Source organism: Eucyclogobius newberryi, unplaced genomic scaffold, assembly GCF_026437365.1.
Source record: "Eucyclogobius newberryi isolate DKJ021-1_F unplaced genomic scaffold, fEucNew1.0.hap1 SCAF_1, whole genome shotgun sequence".
Taxonomy (NCBI): Eukaryota; Metazoa; Chordata; class Actinopteri; order Gobiiformes; family Gobiidae; genus Eucyclogobius; species Eucyclogobius newberryi.
The window spans coordinates 18925239-18949685 of record NW_027315723.1 but is presented as its reverse complement, the minus strand read 5'-3'; the positions used below and the strand labels follow the sequence as shown (position 1 = coordinate 18949685).

General features: G+C 46.2%; 1 protein-coding gene across 1 annotated transcript; it reads left to right on the top strand.

Moving 5' to 3' along the window:
* Window positions 1-1380: 1380 nt before the first annotated feature.
* entpd5b (ectonucleoside triphosphate diphosphohydrolase 5b) lies at window positions 1381-24248 on the top strand. The gene is made up of 13 exons (XM_072440111.1): window positions 1381-1605; window positions 2235-2314; window positions 4692-4835; window positions 6238-6313; window positions 6602-6637; window positions 8567-8655; window positions 8731-8813; window positions 9634-9695; window positions 11252-11353; window positions 12370-12513; window positions 16945-17001; window positions 23321-23436; window positions 23949-24248. Exons 1-13 carry the CDS (start codon window positions 1386-1388, stop codon window positions 24030-24032), a joined length of 1293 nt encoding a protein of 430 aa, XP_072296212.1. The 5' UTR covers window positions 1381-1385; the 3' UTR covers window positions 24033-24248.
* Window positions 24249-24447: the final 199 nt, after the last annotated feature.

Genomic DNA, 24447 nt, shown 5'->3' with positions numbered 1-24447 from the left:
ACACCCAACATGTCAGGACAAATAAATATTAAAATAAAGATAAACACTGTAAATATCCAACTCTAAAGACAAACAATACCAAAAATAAAAGGTAATTCCAGAAATTTCTATTGATATTTCTTTTTCCCTTTGATCTCTGTTGCAATTTATGTTTTTATATTTAAATACAATCACACATATAACTACATCTATAATTACTGACATTTGAGAGAAGTCTGAACTACAAACTGCTTAAGTAATGAAGAATTCCAATAACTTAAATTTCATGTTGTAGAAGTCTAAACTGTTTTATCAAATTTGTTTATTCAATATTTATTAATTAATTTATAATTTTTAAATTGATTATTAATTGCTATTTATTTTTTGTTAATTTAATTTGGATACTCAAGATAATAATAATTTAAGTTTTTTTTTTCAATAAATGGAACTGATTAAAAGTCTGTTTTCATAAAGGAAATTCAAAGTTAAAACATTTGTTTTTTATTGAATAAGAAAAATAAATAACATTTTAATCAAATCAAAATCCAATCATTTCTAATTTCCAGTGATCATCAAAAAGCTGTTAATGGAGCGGGTCACACACAGTTTTCTGACATCAAAAGCAGAGTTCAGACTTTTGTAGAAGAATTTTGAATATTTATTTTGTAAAATGGCACTGATTAGAAATCCTGATTTGTTCAAATTAACCATGAAAGCTTTTTCTATTATTGAATAAGAGAAAAATATAATTAAAAACCGTGAGTCAATTGGGCTGTAATTAACATTTATTTATTTTTGATCAATTATAAGTCGACTAGTCACGATTGTTTCTGTTGCACATTGTGGCTTTTTAAATACATTTAAATCAAATTAAAGTTCCAATATGGCGACTTAAGGCTTCTAGACAGATAATATTTATACTTAAGTGTCATATTTACATTTAATGGTTTTTGACATTTTGATTCATTTATGACATTTTCTGTTATAGAAATCTCTTTGTATTAGTTTTAGTTCAGTCCAGATAATGATCAAAATACGACAGATTTGTAGGATTCTTCTCAACGTTTTCAAATATAACGCAGGACAAAAAGAACATAGAACGAGACCAGAGAGCTGTTGTCAAAAGAATGAATTAAACAAATAAAATAACTCAAAAGACACAGGACAGACATCAAATGAAACAAAAGAAAAGTGGCTCCACCCGGTCCAATGTCTGGCAAAAATCGTCACAGCTTTACTGATCTGAGGAAGAGAGTTGTGTTGTTTGTCTCCTCCCTAATGCCCAGCCCTTATCGTGACCTGAAGATTCACTGCATTTTCAGGCGACGCCCCCGTGACGTCATGTGAAACGCAGCGGTATTTAGTGTAACGACTGTTGTGTGTCCGTATCTTCCAGGTGTGTGTCCATGGCGTCGCTGCTCCTGCTCCTGCTCCTGTGCGCTCTCCCCGGGCACGGCGGCGCTCTCCCTGGGCACAGCCTCCTCCCGGATCTGACCCGCGGCATCGGCAGCCTCAGCAGCCTCAGCCGACCGGCCAACCACAGCCGCATCCGCTACGCCGTGATGTTGGACGCCGGCAGCACCGGGACGAGGATACACGTGTTCACCTTCATACAGAGCCACGCAGGTCTGTGAAGGGCGGGTGGGGGTTTATGTTCTTTATTCTATAGTTATCTTTATCTGAATAACTGTTAATATGTTACGTTAAATGTTGAATGGACGATTTTTTTTGCACAAATCTAAGTCTTATTTCCTCGTGGCGTGGACTGCCGATTAGTCCTGCCACGTATCAATCATAAAACGCACCTACCGCTCACCTGCAGCCTCGTGTGGCTCGTCCCCACGTTTCCGCGTGCCTAAGTGCATGGATCTATCATAATATAGTTCCCTCAGTGTACGGTACAAAATTAAGACGGAGAAAGACAGTTCGAGCTGACTCAGAAGTGGACAGAAATCTACGGGAGACGAGAGATGTGATGCGATCCGTTGCACTAATAAACAAACGCACGTGTGTGTTGTATCAGTCCGCACGGGGGAGGGGCATGCGCACTTCCACCTGCGTTCTCAAATCGCCGAAAAATCGTCCATTGCGCCTTTAACTTACCAGACACTTACCACAGTTCTGTCTGTGCGTCATGTAGCTGAAGGTGTTACGTTAGCATACGTACACCTATTCACCATGTTCTCTAATCTGTTATTATTTTAGTTATTTAATTATTTAAATTATTTGAGCTTCTTGTTATCGTTTTTTTGTAGATAATCTGCCCGTTTTGGACAATGAGATGTTCCAGTCGATAAAGCCCGGTTTGTCCGCTTACGCCGACGCTCCTCGAACGGTGAGACAGAGTTCATCTGTTACAAAAACATATTCATGAAAGAGATTTTAGTTTGGCTGTCAAGAAAAATCACTCTCACTCACATAAACGAACAAACAAGCATCCTGATTTTCGAATCTGGAGCTAAATGTGTTGTTCGTCCGGCGTGTGCAAATTAATGCTAAAATTATACTAAAGTCTGTTATTTGTCACTTTTCACCAAACGCGGTGCCACTTCTTGCTCCATTCATTCCTTACGAGGAATTAGCCGAGTTGCGCTAAAAGAAATCAATAATGAATGAACACAAAGTGGATAGCTCGTTAAGACGTCTTCACCTGTGCGGGCGTCAATCACGATCATGGGGTGGACGTCACGATCATGGGGCGGACGTCACGATCATGATCATGAGGCCGACGTCATGATCACGATCATGAGGCGGACGTCACGATCATGGGGCGGACGTCACGATCATGAGGCGGACGTCACGATCATGATCATGAGGCCGACGTCATGATCACGATCATGGGGCGGACGTCACGATCATGGGGCGGACGTCACGATCATGGGGCGGGCGGACGTCACGATCATGGGGCGGACGTCACGATCATGGGGCGGGCGGACGTCACGATCATGGGGCGGACGTCACGATCACGATCATGGGGCGGACGTCACGATCATGGGGCAGACGTCACGATCACGATCATGAGGCGGACGTCACGATCACGATCATGAGGCGGACGTCACGATCACGATCATGTGGCGGACGTCACGATCACGATCATGGGGCGGACGTCACGATCATGGGGCGGACGTCACGATCACGATCATGGGGCGGACGTCACGATCATGGGGCGGACGTCACGATCACGATCATGGGGCGGACGTCACGATCACGATCATCGGGCGGACGTCACGATCATGGGGCGGACGTCACGATCACGATCATGGGGCGGACGTCACGATCATGGGGCAGACGTCACGATCACGATCATGAGGCGGACGTCACGATCACGATCATGAGGCGGACGTCACGATCACGATCATGGGGCGGACGTCACGATCACGATCATGAGGCGGACGTCACGATCACGATCATGAGGCGGACGTCACGATCACGATCATGGGGCGGACGTCACGATCACGATCATGGGGCGGACGTCACGATCATGGGGCGGACGTCACGATCACGATCATGGGGCGGACGTCACGATCATGGGGCGGACGTCACGATCACGATCATGGGGCGGACGTCACGATCACGATCATGGGGCGGACATCACGATCATGGGGCGGACGTCACGATCACGATCATGAGGCGGACGTCACGATCACGATCATGGGGCGGACGTCACGATCATGGGGCGGACGTCACGATCATGGGGCGGACGTCACGATCACGATCATGAGGCCGACGTCACGATCACGATCATGGGGCGGACGTCACGATCACGATCATGGGGCGGACGTCACGATCACGATCATGGGGCGGACGTCACGATCACGATCATGGGGTGGACGTCACGATCACGATCATGGGGCGGACGTCACGATCATGGGGCGGACGTCACGATCACGATCATGGGGCGGACGTCACGATCATGGGGCGGACGTCACGATCACGATCATGGGGCGGACGTCACAATCACGATCATGGGGCGGACGTCACGATCATGGGGCGGACGTCACGATCACGATCATGAGGCGGACGTCACGATCACGATCATGAGGCGGACGTCACGATCACGATCATGGGGCGGACGTCACGATCACGATCATGGGGCGGACGTCACGATCACGATCATGAGGCGGACATCACGATCATGGGGCGAATCGAGGGTCGAGATTGTTTAGGTCACAATATAATCATGAGAACCAAATAATAATAAACGGGACAATTTTCGAAGCAAAATTAAGTCTTTATAGATCAATCTATCGTCCAAAAGATGGATTTAAAGGTAAAAAACTTTTTATCTTTATTTTGTTCAAACATTAATTATGTCACTGTTGTTTAGTTACGCTCTCTGTAATCATTAATAATCGTAAACAAATTTTAAAATCGTAATGTTCTTTCATCTATACGCTTTTGGCGCTAAGCTAATGCTAACATAATACATGTGAAAATAACAGCACAAACTGAAATAACCTTAAACATTCTATGACCATTTACCAAGTCTGTTTTATATTTAAGTTCATGTATGTTAGCCTTTAGCTTTGAGACTTATTTACATCGTAGTAGAAGTCTTGACCCGCTGCAGCGATTGTCCATCCGTAACTCGCTCTCCGCCGTCAGATTTGATTTATTTAGATTTATTTGAGAACGACTCACACAGAGAATGAACGGAACGAGAATTGAAGATCTGCAACAGGAACTCGCCATGAATTGTGACTTGTCCCCAGGCGGCGCACACCGTGAAGATGCTGCTGAAAGTGGCCAAACGGACAGTGCCTCGTGTGGAGTGGAAGAGAACTGCAGTGGTCCTTAGAGCCACCGCTGGACTAAGACTTCTGCCCGAACAGAAAGCACATGCGCTTCTGGACCAGGTCAGCTCAAAAGTGTCTGTAAAAGTCTGATTATATTATGGAAGTAAATATGGAAAGGCTTCAGGGGGGAGCGTGAGGCTTCAGAGGGGGAGCGTGAGGCTTCAGAGGGGGAGCGTAGGCTTCAGAGGGGGAGCATAGGCTTCAGAGGGGGAGCCCGAGGCTTCAGAGGGGGAGCGTAGGCTTCAGAGGGGGAGCGTAGGCTTCAGAGGGGGAGCGTAGGCTTCAGAGGGGGAGCCCGAGGCTTCAGAGGGGGAGCGTGAGGCTTCAGAGGGGGAGCATAGGCTTCAGAGGGGGAGCGTTAGGCTTCAGAGGGGGAGCATAGGCTTCAGAGGGGGAGCGTAGGCTTCAGAGGGGGAGCATAGGCTTCAGAGGGGGAGCGTGAGGCTTCAGAGGGGGAGCGTAGGCTTCAGAGGGGGAGCGTTAGGCTTCAGAGGGGGAGCATAGGCTTCAGAGGGGGAGCCCGAGGCTTCAGAGGGGGAGCGTGAGGCTTCAGAGGGGGATCGTGAGGCTTCAGAGGGGGAGCGTGAGGCTTCAGAGGGGGAACGTGAGGCTTCAGAGGGGGAGCGTTAGGCTTCAGAGGGGGAGCGTTAGGCTTCAGAGGGGGAGCCCGAAGCTTCAGAGGGGGAGCGTGAGGCTTCAGAGGGGGAGCGTGAGGATTCAGAGGGGGAACGTGAGGCTTCAGAGGGGGAGCGTAGGCTTCAGAGGGGGAGCGTGAGGCTTCAGAAGCTTCAGAGGGGGAGCGTGAGGCTTCAGGGGGGGAGCGTGAGGCTTCAGAGGGGGAGCGTGAGGCTTCAGAGGGGGAGCGTGAGGCTTCAGAGGGGGAGCGTAGGCTTCAGAGGGGGAGCGTTAGGCTTCAGAGGGGGAGCGTAGGCTTCAGAGGGGGAGCGTTAGGCTTCAGAGGGGGAGCGTTAGGCTTCAGAGGGGAAGCGTGAGGCTTCAGAGGGGGAACATGAGGCTTCAGAGGGGGCGTGAGGCTTCAGAGGGGGAGCGTTAGGCTTCAGAGGGGGAGCGTAGGCTTCAGAGGGGGAGCGTAGGCTTCAGAGGGGGAGCGTTAGGCTTCAGAGGGGGAGCGTTAGGCTTCAGAGGGGGAGCGTGAGGCTTCAGAGGGGGAACGTGAGGCTTCAGAGGGGGCGTGAGGCTTCAGAGGGGGAGCGTGAGGCTTCAGAAGCTTCAGAGGGGGAGTGTGAGGCTTCAGAGGAGGGGGCGTGAGGCTTCAGGGGGGGAGCGTGAGGCTTCAGGGGGGGAGCTTGAGGCTTCACAGGGAGCGTGAAGCTTCAGGGGGGAGCGTGTAAACCTTCTAAACACAAATTGATCATTTTGTTTGAGAAAGTGGAGCTTGAGTTTGGACATAAACATGTTTTGATGCGTCTGTGACATTATTAAACGTGACTTACTGTCTCAGGTTCAACGCGTGTTCGACGAGTCTCCGTTCTTGGTGCCAGACGACGGCGTCAGCATCATGGACGGCACCAGTGAAGGTTTAAGACCCTTTTTAAAGACCCTTTAAGACCCTTTAAGACCCTTTAAGACACGTTACATGACACACAAACACTGTTTTTATGCCCATCCCTTGTGATGACACCCACACATATAACGGCACAAAGCCTCAACACCTGTAATTATGTGGTAAAACATGCTACAAATACACGGTACAATGGGTATTATTATCCTGATTATGAGTGTATTTGTCAGCACGTTTACTCCAAACTCTGATGTCATGTCTGCCCAAGGTTTGTGATTAAATTAAATCTCTTTGTGTCTTGTAGGAATCCTGGCTTGGATAACGTTGAACTTCTTAACAGGTTTGTTTTTTAACAAATGAGTCTCTTCATCCTTTCATAGCTGTAGGCGTTCTGTGGCGACGCCCTGAAGACATTAACATAACATTACAAATCTGTTGTCAGAACTGGCTTCAACGTTACATATAACAATGAATAATGATAATTGCTAAATATATTAAATAAGGTATGCATAAAATTAAAAATATATTAATAACATAAAAATGGACTGGAAAAAATTGACACGTTTGCATTAAAATGTAGTAAACACAATTATATTTCAGATTTTAATTAGCATTTTACCTGTTTGACCCCAGTTTGACGATTTTTGTTAAGTTTATAATTGTATTTCCTCGTTGAACATGACTGTTACCTAGCAACCAGACTGTAAACAAGAGACAAAATCTATGTAAATGACACAACAGTTATGATCTGACACACAATAATACCATAAAACAGCTTTATTTTGTCGAGCGATGGTTTAAACTGTACGAAAAGTGTCAGTTAAGTGTAAACTGTCGCACGTTGATGACATCACAGCTCTACTTCCTGTGATTTTAAACTCTGCTTTTGCAAAAATGTCTCCTCAAACTGCCACCTGACTGAAGTCAAGTATATTTAGCACAGGTTCTACCCAAACAAACTAAGTCATCATGATACAATCAGGAGAAGCTTCATGGGGACTTAAATCCTGTCGCACAGAAGACGCTCGTCGTCCCCGGTGACGGACTCGTACCCTGTCCACAGCCGAAAGAAGCATCGCATTCTTCTGTCCTTTGCCAGTTCTCTTCCCGGCGTTCTTTACGGTCCTGTTCTGCTCAGCGTGTTCTTGTTAGCAAGCGTCCGATCTGCAAACGGAGAGGTTAAAGGCACCATCAATCAAGCTCTGAAATATGTGATATTCCCTGTCAAAGTATCTGTATTTAGGGTGATTCATGAGAGTAATTCTTTTAAGGCCCGTTCACACCGCAGCGTCCAAAGCGTCCAGTTTACATTCAAAGTCTATGTGGACGTGCATCTTGGGCGTCCAGCGTTTTTGCAGCGCAAATCCTGCCTTTTGAGCGTCGGGGGCGTTTGAGTGTTGGACGCTTTGGACGTGCGTCCAGAGCGTCTGACGCAGAAAAGTTGAACAAAGCTGAACTTTTCTGCGTTGGACGCGGCGCAGCAGCCAATCAGAGATGGCGCTCCAGTGACGTGCTACGCACGACCCGGAAGAAGACCCAAAACAAACCCCGCAACCATAAAAATAAAATCTTAAGATGCAGCTCTTGGAGCAAATAATGATATTAACTAAACTCTGCTCAGCTCTGAAGTATCTGCCGGTCCCAGACGGGCCCCGGGGCCCATCGCCTCCGCTTTTGGACTTTGTAAAGTAAATACACCAAAGCCACTTTCTCAACCTGGTCTGCCATTACAGCACGAGAAAAGCAACACAGCACAACTCCTCCACTGAGCATGTGCAGGACGGCTCGGACGCACGTCTGCTGTGAGTGTATTTTTCTGATGTGCGTCGGAGGCGTCTGTCTTCAAATGTACAGGCGTCCAACTCCTGCGTCGGGCGCAAATTGGACGCCGCGGTCTGAACACTGCTTTATTCTCCTGTATTCAAGACGCCGTCTCTTTCTGCACTTACCGTACTTTCCGGAGTATAAGAATACAAAATAATAAAAAATGCATAATAGAAACGAAAAAAACACAGATAAGTCGCACTGGAATATAAGACACAGAAGTAAATGTTTTTATGTCACAATATTGTTACTTTTACTCCAGGAATGTTTGAGTTTGTGAAGTTGGAACAGAATGATCAGGTCAATAATCCTGATGTTTCTTCTCACAATAATCCCGACGCTAAACTCTCACATTGTAACATTGTATTTCACATCACTCAGACACATAAAAACACACGGGTTCTTATGGATTCTGCTTTAAAAGTGTGATCTACTGTATTTCCAGGTCACTTGTCTCCTCAAAGTCAAAAGACGGTGGGAATCCTGGATCTGGGCGGAGGCTCCACGCAGATCACTTTCCTGCCCACGCTGAGGGTGAGTCCTTTTCTCCCGTCGCTTCAGAGAGATTCACGTTTAGTTACGGTCATAAAAACGCACTTTTGTTCATAGAAAACCATCGAACGCGTCCCGAGCGCAGATTACATCGCCCGATTTGAGCTCTTCAACTCCACGTTTGAATTGTACACGCACAGGTGAGACGCGCCGGGGGGATTCCGAGTGTCAAATGTTCATGTTTTTTATGATTATTGATGAGCAAAAGAAAAGTTTAATAATCTAGACCGTGGACGTGATGCTGGGACATGCTCTGGATCTGATTAAATTACATTTCGTTTTGTAAAGCCCAAAACCACAAGCAGCAGTAAGTATTGATTTAAAGCAGAACTAAGTAACTGTGGTGATAGAGCTCCCCCTGCAGCTCTCTTGTGGAAATACAATGTCAGAAAATAGATGCAAAAGGTTTTTTTAAAACATAAGACAGTTTAATCACATACAAAAATATTTTAATGTTGCCAAATATAAAAAAGCGAGTCAGGGTTTCTCAGGAGAGTTGTCTTTGGTAAGTCTGGTTTTCAGAGACAGCAGGGGGCGACGACACTTCAAATGTCCTGAAAATACATATTCAACCATCACAGAGGCTGTAATAAGGTGAAAATGTTACTGAGTTCTGAGTTCGGAGAACAAGCTGAGGAATTGGGCATTATTATCAGTATTTCATGTTAAAAAAGTGATTGTGTTTTATAGTTTTATTACACGAGTGGGAAACATTCAAAGCCACTGAACTTCACCTCAACTGTAATGTGTCCTTATTTTTTATTTAAATGTATGACCAAAAAAACAGGACAAAAACATGCACGAAGCTTCACTTTTGATGAATATATACTTTATAATATATACTCTATACTTAAAGTCTGACACTTAAGTCTTGTTCCTCCTCGCGCTGTAATGTTATATTTGACTGACATATTCAAATCAGGTGATGATAATTACAGCTTAAACCCTCTCCTCCTGCAGTTACCTGGGCAACGGGCTTATGGCGGCGAGGCTGGCGATGCTGGGGGCTGTGGGCGCCCAAGGTACGTGTCTGCTCCTGTAAATAAAACACTTAAAGCAGGTAAAGAAACGAGCTGGAACAAGTGTGAGACAGTCAGTTTTACATCTATGACGACACACGGCTCACCATACGGTAACATCACGATAATCGATGTATCGCTCATGATATTCTACGATATAAATCACTATTTTAAAGAACCCGATACATTTGAACAACAGTTTTCTTTGTTAAACCACAACCTGCTCAAACTCTAAATGAAACACGCCCATTTCAATCACCAAAACAGTCCAAATGTCACATGATCTGCACAAAAAACAAGTTTCATTTCTTTAAACGAGCAGCGAAATTGTAGCACGGCCATGAAATAATTAGGGAAATGTTACCAAAAATGACTCGTGGCGATATATCGATACAGCAGCCCGCGATATCGATGCTGTGTCACCAAATTAAGTATCGCAATGTATCAATACTTCGGTATTTTGGCCAAAAAATACATAATAGAGAAGAATAAAAACATATATAAGTCGCACTGGGGTATGAAATGCAGTTGCAAGTGTGAAAATAACAAAAAATATCACAAATAAGTCGTATATAAGTATAAATATAAGTAGAAGTCGCACCCCGGCCAAAACTATGAAAAAGGTGCAACTTATAGTCCGGAAAATACGGTAGTTTTCTCCAATAAATTTTTCTTAATTCATGGTCACAAAAAGGTGTGGATCTTATTTTTATTACATTTAATTTTTTCTATTTAATTTAATTCAAATCATAATTGCTGTGAACGGGGCGAGGATGTTTTGGTGGTGGAAGGTTTGGCTCCTTTCCGTAGTAAAAGATCAAATCCTCAGGCTGCTGTGACCCGCTCAAGATTTATCTGCACAGACGGGTCTCCAGCGCCGTGGCAACCGCCGACCCGTTCAAAGGTCGGGTCAAATGCGCCAGCCGCGAGTAGCCGTGTCCAGGGATCCCACTTGTGTCAGGAGAGAACCAGAGAAAAGTGTAAGAAAAGCCTAAGAATGCATAATTAAAACTACCGTATTTTTCGGACTATAAGTCTCTGGACTTTTTTCATAGTTTTGGCTGGGGTGCGACTTATACTTATATTAATACTTATACTCCGGAGGAACTTATGTGATATTATTTGTTATTTTCACACTTGCAACTGCATTTCATACTCCAGTGCGACTTATGTTTTTTTCTTCTCTATTTATGCATTTTTTGGCTGATGCGACTTATAGTCCGGAAAATACGGTAATCAAATCAAGATTCTGAACTTGGGATACCACAATTCAAACGATTATTGTGAGAAGAAACGTCGCGATTTAACGATTATTTGCAATTATTGACGTCACAACCAAAACAATAAAATCCTAAATGTTCTTTCCTTGTTTTCTTCACACATCAGCTCCTGCTTCACCAAATCAAACTTTCTGAGCAATCAATTTGACATAAACCGTTAGAATCGTCACATTTCTTTTAATTGAACTAAAAAACAGCCTAATTTAGTTCAAGATTGTCACTTTTCACCGATTCACCGTGTCTGAAATGAGTCATGTGACAGCCGTGATGTGGTTGCAGAGTCGGCGCGGCGGGTTTTTAAAAGTTCCTGTTTGCCCAAGACGTTCCGAGGCGAGTGGAGCTTCGGCGGCCGGACGTATCGCGTGAGCGGCGATCCAGAAGGTGAAGAACGCCTTTCATCTCGCTCTGTAACAGGAACTAACAAGTACTGTGTCCTTCAGACCAGAGTCGAGCCTTAGAAGTCAGGATAAAGATCAGAACTTGAATAGTTTGAAGCTGGAATTAATAGTTTACTGTACGTGATGCAGCTTATTTTAATGGTTTCAAACTTGTTTTTGACGGTTTCAAGGTCATTTAGCTTGAATTAAGAGAGAAACGAAGATGAATCCATAAAATGTGTGTTTTGGAGATGTTTTAGGCTCTGGAACCTTCTGTTGTCGTGATGAGAAACACCATTTCATAATGTTCTTCTTTTATGTCTCTGGACACAACAATCCTCTGAAGCTCATCACGGCTGTCTTTATTTATGTTGTACTGATTGACAGGTGGGACCCAAAACTAGATCTGTTTCCATAGTGATGAATAGTACAAATGGAGTCTAAAGGTCTAAAACAGAATTCAGTCAGGTCTAAATTAGAATGAAACCAGGTCTAAACCAGGTCTAAACCAGGTCTAAACCAGGACAAAACCAGGACAAACCATAAGGACTAAATCTGTAAAGAGAAATATTTGTTATAAATAATTGTAAAATGGGCCGTATCAGGTTGTTAGGCGTGCCTGATCTGGCCCGTGGGCCTCAAAGTGACAATGACAAGTTGAACTACTCAATTTACTAAAACACATTTATTCATAAATCAACTGAGTTCTGGTATTTAGTGCTTTGAGATTATGACATTTCAACACATTTCGTAATCCAGCATAAAAACATCAACATAGTGAACCTTTTAGCCCCTTTTTATGGATGTTTCTGTCATAATAAATGATAAACTCAAAGGTGCAGCATCGTTTGAGCATTAACCTCATCTGAAGCAGTTAGCGCCATCAGGCAAGTCAGGTCTGTGGAGAGGATGAAATAAAAAAAAAAAATATGTATATAATATATTTAATGAAATATTCCAGACAAAAACAATACCGGCTGGAGAGAGTGGTGTAAATAAATGTTTTGTTCTGTGCTGAAGCCTCGTCCGGGTACAAGTCGTGTCACGAGGAGGTGCTGCCGACGGTGAAGGGCGTTATTCACCCGCCGCGCCAACTCCAGGACGCCACCGCCTTCTACGCCTTCTCCTACTACTACGACCGGGCCGTGGACGCAGGCCTGATCGGTCAGTGCCACTTTTATTACCATCCCTTAAGTTTTATTTGTGGTTTTGATGCATCGTGTCGTGTTTTGTGAAGCACTTTGAATTACTTTGTGTTCAAAGAGTTAATATGACTCCAATATGAATCTTGTTTAACCTTGACCTAGATTCTGACTTACCTTTTTACTGTTTTAAGTAGGGCCGCACAATAAAGCGTTATTGTTATGGCACAATATACAGCATCGCAACAGATCAATTATATCTCATTTAAACAGAGATTTCTACTGTTTTTATTTAGAAAATGTTGACAAATGTTGTTTTTTCATGAATAATTTTCTGTATTTGGTCTAAATCAGCCTCGATTTAGTCTGTTTTGTCGCCTTTGACCAGTGCATTAAAGCTGAACTTAGTAACTCTGGCGATAGAGCTCCCCCTGCAGCCTGCTTGTGAAACTACACTGTCAGGAAACGGACGCAAATGCTTTTTTCTTTCTTTATCATATTAAGTCAGTTTAATCACTTACAAAAATATTGAACGTTGCCAAATATTTTAAAAAGCCTGGGTTTCTCAGGAGAGTTGTCTTGAGGCTGTTTTTTTGCCCTGAGACAGCAACTTCAAACACCCCGAAAATACACATTAAACCATGACTCAGTTCTGTTTGACGAGGCGACACATTTCACAGAAAAGACACGGATCAAACACAGACTCACGTGACACGGATGACACAGCGGCACACGGATGACATGGCGGATGACACAGCGGCACACGGATGACACAGCGGCACACGGATGACACGGCGGATGACACGGCGGCACACGGATGACACAGCGGCACACGGATGACACAGCGGCACACGGATGACACAGCGGCACACGGATGACACGGCGGATGACACGGCGGCACACGGATGACACGGCGGATGACACGGCGGCACACGGATGACACGGCGGATGACACGGCGGCACACGGATGACACGACGGATGACACAGCGGCACACGGATGACACAGCGGCACACGGATGACACAGCGGCACACGGATGACATGGCGGATGACACAGCGGCACACGGATGACATGGCGGATGACACAGCGGCACACGGATGACACAGCGGCACACGGATGACACGGCGGATGACACGGCGGCACACGGATGACACAGCGGCACACGGATGACACAGCGGCACACGGATGACACAGCGGCACACGGATGACACGGCGGATGACACGGCGGCACACGGATGACACGGCGGATGACACGGCGGCACACGGATGACACGGCGGATGACACAGCGGCACACGGATGACACGACGGATGACACAGCGGCACACGGATGACACAGCGGCACACGGATGACACAGCGGCACACGGATGACACAGCGGCACACGGATGACACGGCGGATGACACGGCGGCACACGGATGACACAGCGGCACACGGATGACACAGCGGCACACGGATGACACAGCGGCACACGGATGACACTGCGGCACACGGATGACACTGCGGCACACGGATGACACTGCGGCACACGGATGACACTGCGGCACACGGATGACACGGCGGCACACGGATGACACGCGGCACACGGATGACACAGCGGATGACACATCGGCACACGGATGACACGGCGGCACACGAATGACACGGCGGCACACGGATGACATGGCGGATGACACAGCGGCACACGGATGACACAGCGGCACACGGATGACACAGCGGATGACACAGCGGCACACGGATGACACGGCGGCACACGGATGACACGGCGGCACACAGATGACACAGCGGATGACACATCGGCACACGGATGACACGGCGGCACACGAATGACACGGCGGCACACGGATGACATGGCGGATGACACAGCGGCACACGGATGACACGGCGGATGACACGGCGGCACACGGATGACACAGCGGCACACGGATGGCACGGCGGATGACACGGCGACACACGGATGACATGGCGGATGACACAGCGGCACACGGATGACACAGCGGCACACGGATGACACAGCGGCACACGGATGACACGGCGGCACACGGATGACACGGCGGCACACGGATGACACAGCGGATGACACAGCGGATGACACAGCGGCACACGAATGACACAGCGGCACACGGATGACATGGCGGATGACACGGCGGCACACGGATGGCACGGCGGCACACGGATGACACTGCGGATGACACAGCGGCACACGGATGACACGGCGGCACACGGATGACACGGCGGCACACGGATGACACAGCGGATGACACATCGGCACACGGATGACACGGCGGCACACGAATGACACGGCGGCACACGGATGACATGGCGGATGACACAGCGGCACACGGATGACACAGCGGCACACGGATGACACAGCGGATGACACAGCGGCACACGGATGACACGGCGGCACACGGATGACACGACGGCACACGGATGACACAGCGGATGACACATCGGCACACGGATGACACGGCGGCACACGAATGACACGGCGGCACACGGATGACATGGCGGATGACACGGCGGATGACACAGCGGCACACGGATGACAAGGCGGATGACACGGCGGCACACGGATGACACTGCGGATGACACAGCGGCACACGGATGACACTGCGGATGACACAGCGGCACACGGATGACACTGCGGATGACACAGCGGCACACGGATGACACGGCGGCACACGGATGACACGGCGGCACACGGATGACACGGCGGCACACGGATGACACAGCGGATGACACATCGGCACACGGATGACACGGCGGCACACGAATGACACGGCGGCACACGGATGACATGGCGGATGACACAGCGGCACACGGATGACACAGCGGCACACGGATGACACAGCGGATGACACAGCGGCACACGGATGACACGGCGGCACACGGATGACACGGCGGCACACGGATGACACAGCGGATGACACATCGGCACACGGATGACACGGCGGCACACGAATGACACGGCGGCACACGGATATGACATGGCGGATGACACGGCGGATGACACAGCGGCACACGGATGACAAGGCGGATGACACGGCGGCACACGGATGACACTGCGGATGACACGGCGGCACACGGATGGCACGGCGGATGACACGGCGACACACGGATGACACGGCGGATGACACGGCGGCACACGGATGACACACGGATGACACAGCGGCACACGGATGACACGGCGGATGACACAGCGGATGACACAGCGGCACACGGATGACACGGCGGCACACGAATGACACGGCGGCACACGGATGACATGGCGGATGACACGGCGGCACACGGATGACACAGCGGATGACACAGCGGCACACGGATGACACAGCGGATGACACAGCGGCACACGGATGACACGGCGGCACACGGATGACACGGCGGCACACGGATGACACAGCGGATGACACGGCGGCACACGGATGACACACGGATGACACGGTGGCACACGGATGACACACGGATGACACGGTGGCACACGGATAATATAATGCAGTGTTGAGCGTGTTAAAGGTGCCGTGGCATCTGAGACGTGTGAATGTTACGACTTACAACAAGGAAGTTAAAGTATAAACCTGAGCAAACGGGGATGACATTTGGAACCTTTATTTTATTATGTTTTGACCGACATTGGACTAAATGTGACTTTAATTTTGGACTTTGTTTGCCTCATCCGTCCTGGATGCTTTCACTTTCTTATTTAAATGTTTTACCTTTTTTTTTTTTTGTAAAAAATTTAAATAGATAATTAGATACATTAAAATAAATAAATACTTTTCAGTGAATTTCACACTTTTTTTTTTACCGTGAAAAAAATAACTTATTTTAATGTTTTTTATTCTGTACTTTGCAGTAGCACGTTTCATTTTCATACTGTAGACCTAATACTGATTTGTTTTAAATTTTGATTTTTAAACTGAGAAAAATACTGCAGTCAAAAAAAACACTCAAGTTTTATTATGGTTAAAAAAAACAACAGGGAAACACCAGCTTTTAAAACTCTGTAAATAAATAAACCACATTGTAGTTAAGTGATTAGTCCGACCTCCTCTGCACTTTCAGTAACGATGTATTTATTTTCATCACTGCGTAAACCTCATTCAGGCACTTTTAACTCCACATGTTTTGTACAGTGCAGCAGCAGCAGGTTGTGTTGTTACCGTTGGCGACGCAAATGAGTCACTGCCGTTCTGAGGATTTGACGAGCTAAAGGTGTTTGGTTTAACAGCCTCCGCCGCAGCACAGAGATAATATTAGTATGGAAATGTGCACATGTTTGTGCACAAGCCTGTCGTGTGCACAGACATGTGCGGCACAGGCGTGTGCGGCACAGGCGTGTGCGGCACAGGCGTGTGCGGCACAGGCGTGTGCGGCACAGGCGTGTGCGGCACAGGTATGTTCTAACGCTGCGGTGGAGGTGACATTTAAATGTGTTTCCATCGCTGTTACAGACGGAGAACAAGGCGGAAGACTGGAGGTCCGAGACTTCAAGAAAAGAGCAAAAGAGAGTGAGTTTCAGCAGGAATACTCCAGGCACTAGCAGGAGGCCGGTCCGTGTTTAGTCCTGACTCTGGCACCAGTAGGAGGCCGGTCCGTGTTTAGTCCTGACTCTGGCACCAGCAGGAGGCTAGTCCATGTTTAGTCCTGACTCTGGCACCAGCAGGAGGCCGGTCCATGTTTAGTCCTGACTCTGTGTCATGGAATTAGACATACACCGATGCTATTCCGTAACACATCGAGAACACAATTCAACTTAGAATATGAAACGACACAGAAACATCAGACATTTGTGTGGCATGCATGGGAGAAAACGCGGGGACTGTGTCAGCCAGGCCGTTGTAAGGAGCCTGGCTGACCCTCCTGCGTCTCACCCCCGCGTCTCACACCGTTTTTTCCCATGCTGGTTGGTTTTATTAGATATTCTGGAATAGGCGGGTCACATTTCTTATTGGTCAGCCTCACATCAAGGCACTTGGTATTTTTCCGTAGAGATAAAGCCTGCAAGGGGGGGTGCAACCCCCCCCTCTGGGGCAACATCCTTTGGCCCATCTTTACGACCCCTTCACAAACAAATGCTGTCACACACCCGTTCTTCTCTTAGACTAATGATGCCGATAAAATATCACTATTATGCAGATAAAATACATCACAGAAATATACTCATATATTCACATTTTATCACATTTCCCTCCTGTTTATCAAAGCATTAGTCTTCTGTATCATATGCCAAACATATCATTCTTTTCAGTTTTCAACATGCCTTTCATATTGGTGTTAAAATGACACTTTTACACACAAAAAGTTTATGCACAGTTCTCAACATTGAACACACTTCTTTTCTCTCGGCCCACAACATTTCTACAGCATTACTGTCCTAAATTTTGAGTCAGATTGGTCAATCTCTGTAATTTGACGAACAGACAATTTATCTTGTCTATAATTTGTGCGGTGTGATGGGAAATATAGAAGTACAAGCGGAAAGCCCTCAAACCCGCTGCTCTCTGGTCAGTCAGTTTGACTCGTCAGGGACCTCTCTGGACACCCCAATAGAATCAAATACGTAGTATCAGGTGCTACTGGGACCAGATTGTCCACTAACCTCTCGACCTTGACCCTGCGGTATGGTTCTGGGTGATGCTGGTCTTTGTTATGACCATGGCTGGCCACAAAAGGGATACATAGGCACAACGTCCCACAAGTGTCCCCACATCACCATACGTCCTCTCTTGGTTCCTTAAGAGACCTCCTCCCGCTGCTCGCTTCGGTCACACCTATGACACATATGAACTGGTACATTTCCCATCTCAATTCATAATCTCATTAACATTACATGTAGTTATGTTGTAGCAGATAAAAAAACTCTCTTAGTTAGTGTAAACAACTGTGGCTGTGGTGTAATATGCCATTGTGTTTCTTCAGCTACTGTCATGTCAATTGTACATTATACATTATACATTTCATAACCTTCCTTCAAGTTGATCACTTATTTTCTTCCCTCTATATTCCCATGTCTGTGTATGTTGATCGATTGTCCCTCTTGTCCCGATTGTCCCGTGCATAATACAGGTGTTCAGCACCCATATTATCGTCATCGCTGCGATGATGATAACTCGTTGATTCTTTTCACAGAGTATGGTACTCTGCGCACCGTAGCCTCTGGCTCTCGTTCATCGTAGCAGAGTATCGTACTCTACCGTAGACTCTGGACAAAACTCATACAAACGAAGTCCTGCGTCTGCGATGTTATGGATCTGCCGCTGTGTTGTCCAGACATTTCTCTCACTTTCCCATGAGAGCACCCATGTTTTCGTCCCTCCAATGGTGAGGACGACACGGTGTGGCTGCGTCCACTTTGCTCCGTCTCTGTAAACACCACATCTCCAACACGTTCTGCTGTGGTGATAAACAAAGTCTTTTCGACAGTTCAGTGCATTTCAAACAGTTTTCTTGTTTACAATTTTTTTTTTTTAGTAATTATTGATTCGGAATATTTGTTTACACATACATCCCCCCTTTTGATAAATGGACTTGCCCATTTGTCAAACTTCTACATTTAAACAAAATTCAATAATCCAGATAGTTTACAACATTCACTAATCCAAGATGTAATCAAGGAAGAGATGGAATTGCGTCTGTCACTCCACTCCGCAATGTCACCTCTTGACCTTTCACAGTTCAGTGGTCACATCCCTGGCTGAGCCCCCCCTTCCACGGCGCTGGGCCTCCCCTGTGTGTCTGTAATCCGTCTATGTGTCTGTTATCCGACACTGCCCTAACCTATCTGTTTTACCACCATTTGTTTCAAACTCCAAATGTTTCAAACTCTAAATGTTTCAAACTCTAAATGTTTCAAACTCTAAATGTTTCAAACTCTAAATGTTTCAAACTCTAAATGTCTCAAACTCTAAATGTTTGGTCTCCACGTGTGCGCGCGTATGTGTGTGTGTGTGTGCAATACAAATACATCAAACAATAATAATTGTCTCAATAATTCCCCCGTTGAGCTGGCCATAAGGGTCAGTTCACAACTTAGAATTCTTCACATAATTAATAATTTCACATCTCCTCTGTTTGTGTGGCCTGCATAAAGTCACACATCTAATGTAATATGTGCTAATCTTCTATATGTGCTTCAGGTGAGTTTCAAACTCAATCTCTCACACCTGCTCATGTGGTGCTTTACAAACATTGTGTATTAGTTTGTTCTAACAAGTCTATATGTGTATAAAAATCAAAATGATTCTAAACCTTCCCCTGGTTATAGTTTTCACTATCTTCAGGTAATCTGCGGGTCTCGTAAAATGTATTCTACTCCCCCCAGGCCCTTCCTGTAGTCTAACCCCTCTTGGCTCCGACCTGAGTCCTATAATGTTTAAGTCCTGTTATCACTGGTTTTCATAACTTCTATAATGTCTAAATTTAGATGATATTGTCTTATTTAAATCTATTCAATTCTTGATTGAATCTCCACAATCCTTCAGGTATTTACTTTAGAATGTCAAATTCTTTCGCTGTTAATTTTAACTTTTCCCATTACTCATCACGTCAACCCTCCCTGAGGTGTTGCTGTTGATACGCAAATATAACAACATCTGCTCCATCCTGAGTCCTCCAGATTATTTGCCAGTCAATAGCCCCTGTTATCTCTGGCTATCTTTATGACCCATATCCTCCCATGTCCCCCCACTTCTGCATCAATTGCCTTAGTTAATGACACACAGTCATGTCTTTCCTGGGAGGGCATTTGACGTCACTATTTAACTTATTCCCTGCTTACGTCTACATGCAATACGAGGTTTCCTCATGATAATACAAATAAATAAGTTACTGATATAACTTTTACTATCACTTTACTTACTGCCCGTTCTATGTCCAAAAACATCAGTAGTCACCCATTTACCCACATTATCACTTCCAGGCCTGTGCCTGTATTTGATCCTAAATTTAAAAACCCTTCTGTCTTTTCGTCCTGTACTTTCATCTAGTCATGCATTAAGTCCAAAAAGATAATTTTCGTCAAGTCCAAAAATAAAACAAAACAAAACGTGGGTTTGTTCTGTGCACTCAAAAAACACGATACTGTAAAAACACAACTTTTGTCTTCTATGTCGGGGACAGGAAGTGTCCTGTCTGTGATCACATTCCCCAAAAAATTGGCCATCTATGAAAATCTGAATTAATCTTCATCTCTTATCAAGTTTAATAAAATCTTTATAATTGACTGTTGTCAATCAAACAAAACCCTAAATTTGTTGAAATACAGAGCTCTCAAATACTAAAATTTAAAACCAGCTGGGTTTAATTCCTAATTTCATCAGTTCAGAGCGTCCTCTGAACTGCTTTCTTCCCCTTCTCCTGTCTTGTTGACCCCCCTTATCTCCCCCTCTCTGCCACGTCATCTGAGCATACTGGAAGTCTCCCTCCAAAATCCTCTTATGACTTTTCCTTTGTCTTTTTACAGTTTGGGGTGATAATTCTGGCATTATGTGGTCTCGGTCGTCTGAGAGAAATGCTACTTGCTTTACAGTCACAGTCAATGTCAAGCTTCTAGAGAAAATTCCTTATTAGATTCCTCCGGACATAAACGTGGTGTTTAAGATTCACCTGTGACTGCAAATTTTAGATCTCTCAGAATAACGCCTTGTGACCCTTGTATGATTAATTGTGATTCACACTTGTTAGTTAATCACTATTAATCCTCATTCACACATTCATACTTCTCTCTTACTTACTACGCTCGTGCACAGCGCTTACATTCACACATCTTTATGTCAGTAACAACTCGGCATAAGGCTTCATAACTTTTTTTCCTGTGAGAAACTTAACTCGTGGTGAGCAATTTAACTCCTTTATGTGAGAAACTTATCTTCACAAAGCTAACCAATATTTTTATTTTTAATGAGTAAATATTAAACTCCTGTATTTTTTTTAATGAGTAAATATTAAACTCCTGTATTTTTGACTGAGAAATATTAAACTCCTGTATTTATGACTGAGAAATATTAAACTCCTCTTTATGCGAGTAACTAAACTCCTGCATAAAGCCTATGCATAAAACGTTTCATGGCTAAGTCTTTCACACACAAAATTTTGTCTGACCTTCTTTGTCGCTTGTGTTCTCCTGCTGCTTCGAAACGACGCGCTCTCCTCGCGGAGACTGAGGTGCGATGGGCGGCCACGGGAAAAGTGGACTTCTTTCAGCTGTGCACAGACTTCACCGATTCACCCGTCAATCTCCGCGAAGGGGCTGCTGGTCGTCCGGCTCGATAGGACCAGAAAATGTCATGGAATTAGACATACACCGATGCTATTCCGTAACACATCGAGAACACAATTCAACCTAGAATATGAAACGACACAGAAACATCAGACATTTGTGTGGCATGCATGGGAGAAAACGCGGGGACTGTGTCAGCCAGGCCGTTGTAAGGAGCCTGGCTGACCCTCCTGCGTCTCACCCCCGCGTCTCACACCGTTTTTTCCCATGCTGGTTGGTTTTATTAGATATTCTGGAATAGGCGGGTCACATTTCTCATTGGTCAGCCTCACATCAAGGCACTTGGTATTTTTCCGTAGAGATAAAGCCTGCAAGGGGGGGTGCAACCCCCCCCTCTGGGGCAACATCCTTTGGCCCATCTTTACGACCCCTTCACAAACAAATGCTGTCACACACCCGTTCTTCTCTTAGACTAATGATGCCGATAAAATATCACTATTATGCAGATAAAATACATCACAGAAATATACTCATATATTCACATTTTATCACACTCTGGCACCAGCAGGAGGCCGGTCCGTGTTTAGTCCTGACTCTGGCACCAGCAGGAGGCCGGTCCGTGTTTAGTCCTGACTCTGGCACCAGCAGGAGGCCGGTCCGTGTTTAGTCCTGACTCTGGCACCAGCAGGAGGCCGGTCCGTGTTTAGTCCTGACTCTGGCACCAGCAGGAGGCCGGTCCGTGTTTAGTCCTGACTCTGGCACCAGCAGGAGGCCGGTCCGTGTTTAGTCCTGACTCTGGCACCAGCAGGAGGCCGGTCCGTGTTTAGTCCTGACTCTGGCACCAGCAGGAGGCCGGTCCGTGTTTAGTCCTGACTCTGGCACCAGCAGGAGGCCGGTCCGTGTTTAGTCCTGACTCTGGCACCAGCAGGAGGCCGGTCCGTGTTTAGTCCTGACTCTGGCACCAGCAGGAGGCCGGTCCGTGTTTAGTCCTGACTCTGGCACCAGCAGGAGGCCGGTCCGTGTTTAGTCCTGACCCTGGCACCAGCAGGAGGCCGGTCCGTGTTTAGTCCTGACCCTGGCACCAGCAGGAGGCCGGTCCGTGTTTAGTCCTGACCCTGGCACCAGCAGGAGGCCGGTCCGTGTTTAGTCCTGACCCTGGCACCAGCAGGAGGCCGGTCCATGTTTAGTCCTGACTCTGGCACCAGCAGGAGGCCGGTCCATGTTTAGTCCTGACTCTGGCACCAGCAGGAGGCCGGTCCATGTTTAGTCCTGACTCTGGCACCAGCAGGAGGCCGGTCCATGTTTAGTCCTGACTCTGGCACCAGCAGGAGGCCGGTCCATGTTTAGTCCTGACTCTGGCACCAGCAGGAGGCCAGCCTAAATCCCTTGAATTTAGAGTAGGTTTGAAAAGGTTGCATTTAATTATTTATGTGAGAGAATTCAGGCAAAGAAGTCTGAATGTCTGAAAGAAGTTATCTGAACTTTAAAGACCCTAAAATACAAAGACGGCCCAATCATTAAATCAAAATGTTAATAAATGATATTTACATTTCATTCATAAATATTCTTTCTTCTAAAGCAGGCGTAAATGCTCCTCGTTCTCTCTGCAGTTTGTAACCAGACGAGCCGGGCCCCTCCGAGCGGGCCCTTCCTCTGCCTGGACCTGACCTACATCACGGCCCTGCTCAAAGACGGCCTCGGCTTCAAGGAGAGCGCCGCCCTGCAGGTCAGAGCACACATGTCGCCTGAAAGTTTTGCCATGGTGTCGCAGACGTCGGGGCGTTTTCAACAGACTTTTACTGAAGCACTAAAAAACATGCATTCTCCCTGGAGCCTCTCCACTGATCTGACCTGTAACTTGGTCTTGCTGTGCCACCTTTAATGCCTCATTGTGCAACATTCCAATCCAAGCAATGACATCTCCATGGAGACGAGCATCGGCTTTTTCATGATTTTTATGTCTGGACCCAGGAGTTTTGAGGCAGAAAACCCGGATAACTGGAATAATCAGATAACCCACTAATCAAATCTGATTATTGTGTTCACAAGCACAAGAGAAATCTGATTTAAAATAATAAAAACTCTCTGATAACTCCATAAATCAGATAATGATCACATGTTCAGCTGTGAACGTAAAGTGGGCGACAGACAGGAACAACGCTTTCTTTTAGTACGTTATATTTTTATTTCAATAAATACATAAGGCATTTAAGTGATTTGGTGTTTTGTGTTTTGCAGTTGACCAAGAAAGTGAGCGAGGTGGAGGCGAGCTGGGCTTTGGGCGCCGCCTTGGACCATTTCCACCACCTGAAGATCCACTGACCCCAAGAGCGTCCGGTACATTTAAACTGAAAACTGTTTGAATCCATAATTAGAATCCTCCGAGTGAGTATTTGTATTCACGGCTCGAGGTGTAAACCATTCACCGGAAAAGTCTGTGTTGTCGCTTGATCCGTTTAACAGTTATAAAGTTGATGAAACGCTCTGATTGGTTGTCATGTGAGCAGCTGACGTCGACCAATCGCACCCGGATTATACTTTTGAATTGCAAAAAGACGTTCAGTAATTCCAAGTTTGTGTTAAAAATAAACTACGTCCGGTTTATTAGCTTTTCCTGCGTTTCTTTCGTTTTGTTTTGGCGTCTCTTTATGTTGCGCGTCGATATTAAACGGCTAACGCGCTATGCTAGCTTTGTTTCGCCGGCTCAGCGTAGAAGCGAGATAAAGTCGGCGTACTT

What these genes read in the sequence shown, in the direction of transcription:
- entpd5b (XM_072440111.1), top strand. Translation starts at nt 1,386, where the DNA reads ATGGCGTCGCTGCTCCTGCTCCTGCTCCTGTGCGCTCTCCCCGGGCAC. An exon ending in ACGCCGACGCTCCTCGAACG is followed by an intron (nt 2,315 to 4,691) that starts GTGAGACAGAGT and finishes ACTTGTCCCCAG; the next exon opens with GCGGCGCACACCGTGAAGAT. An exon ending in GGGGGCTGTGGGCGCCCAAG is followed by an intron (nt 9,696 to 11,251) that starts GTACGTGTCTGC and finishes ATGTGGTTGCAG; the next exon opens with AGTCGGCGCGGCGGGTTTTT.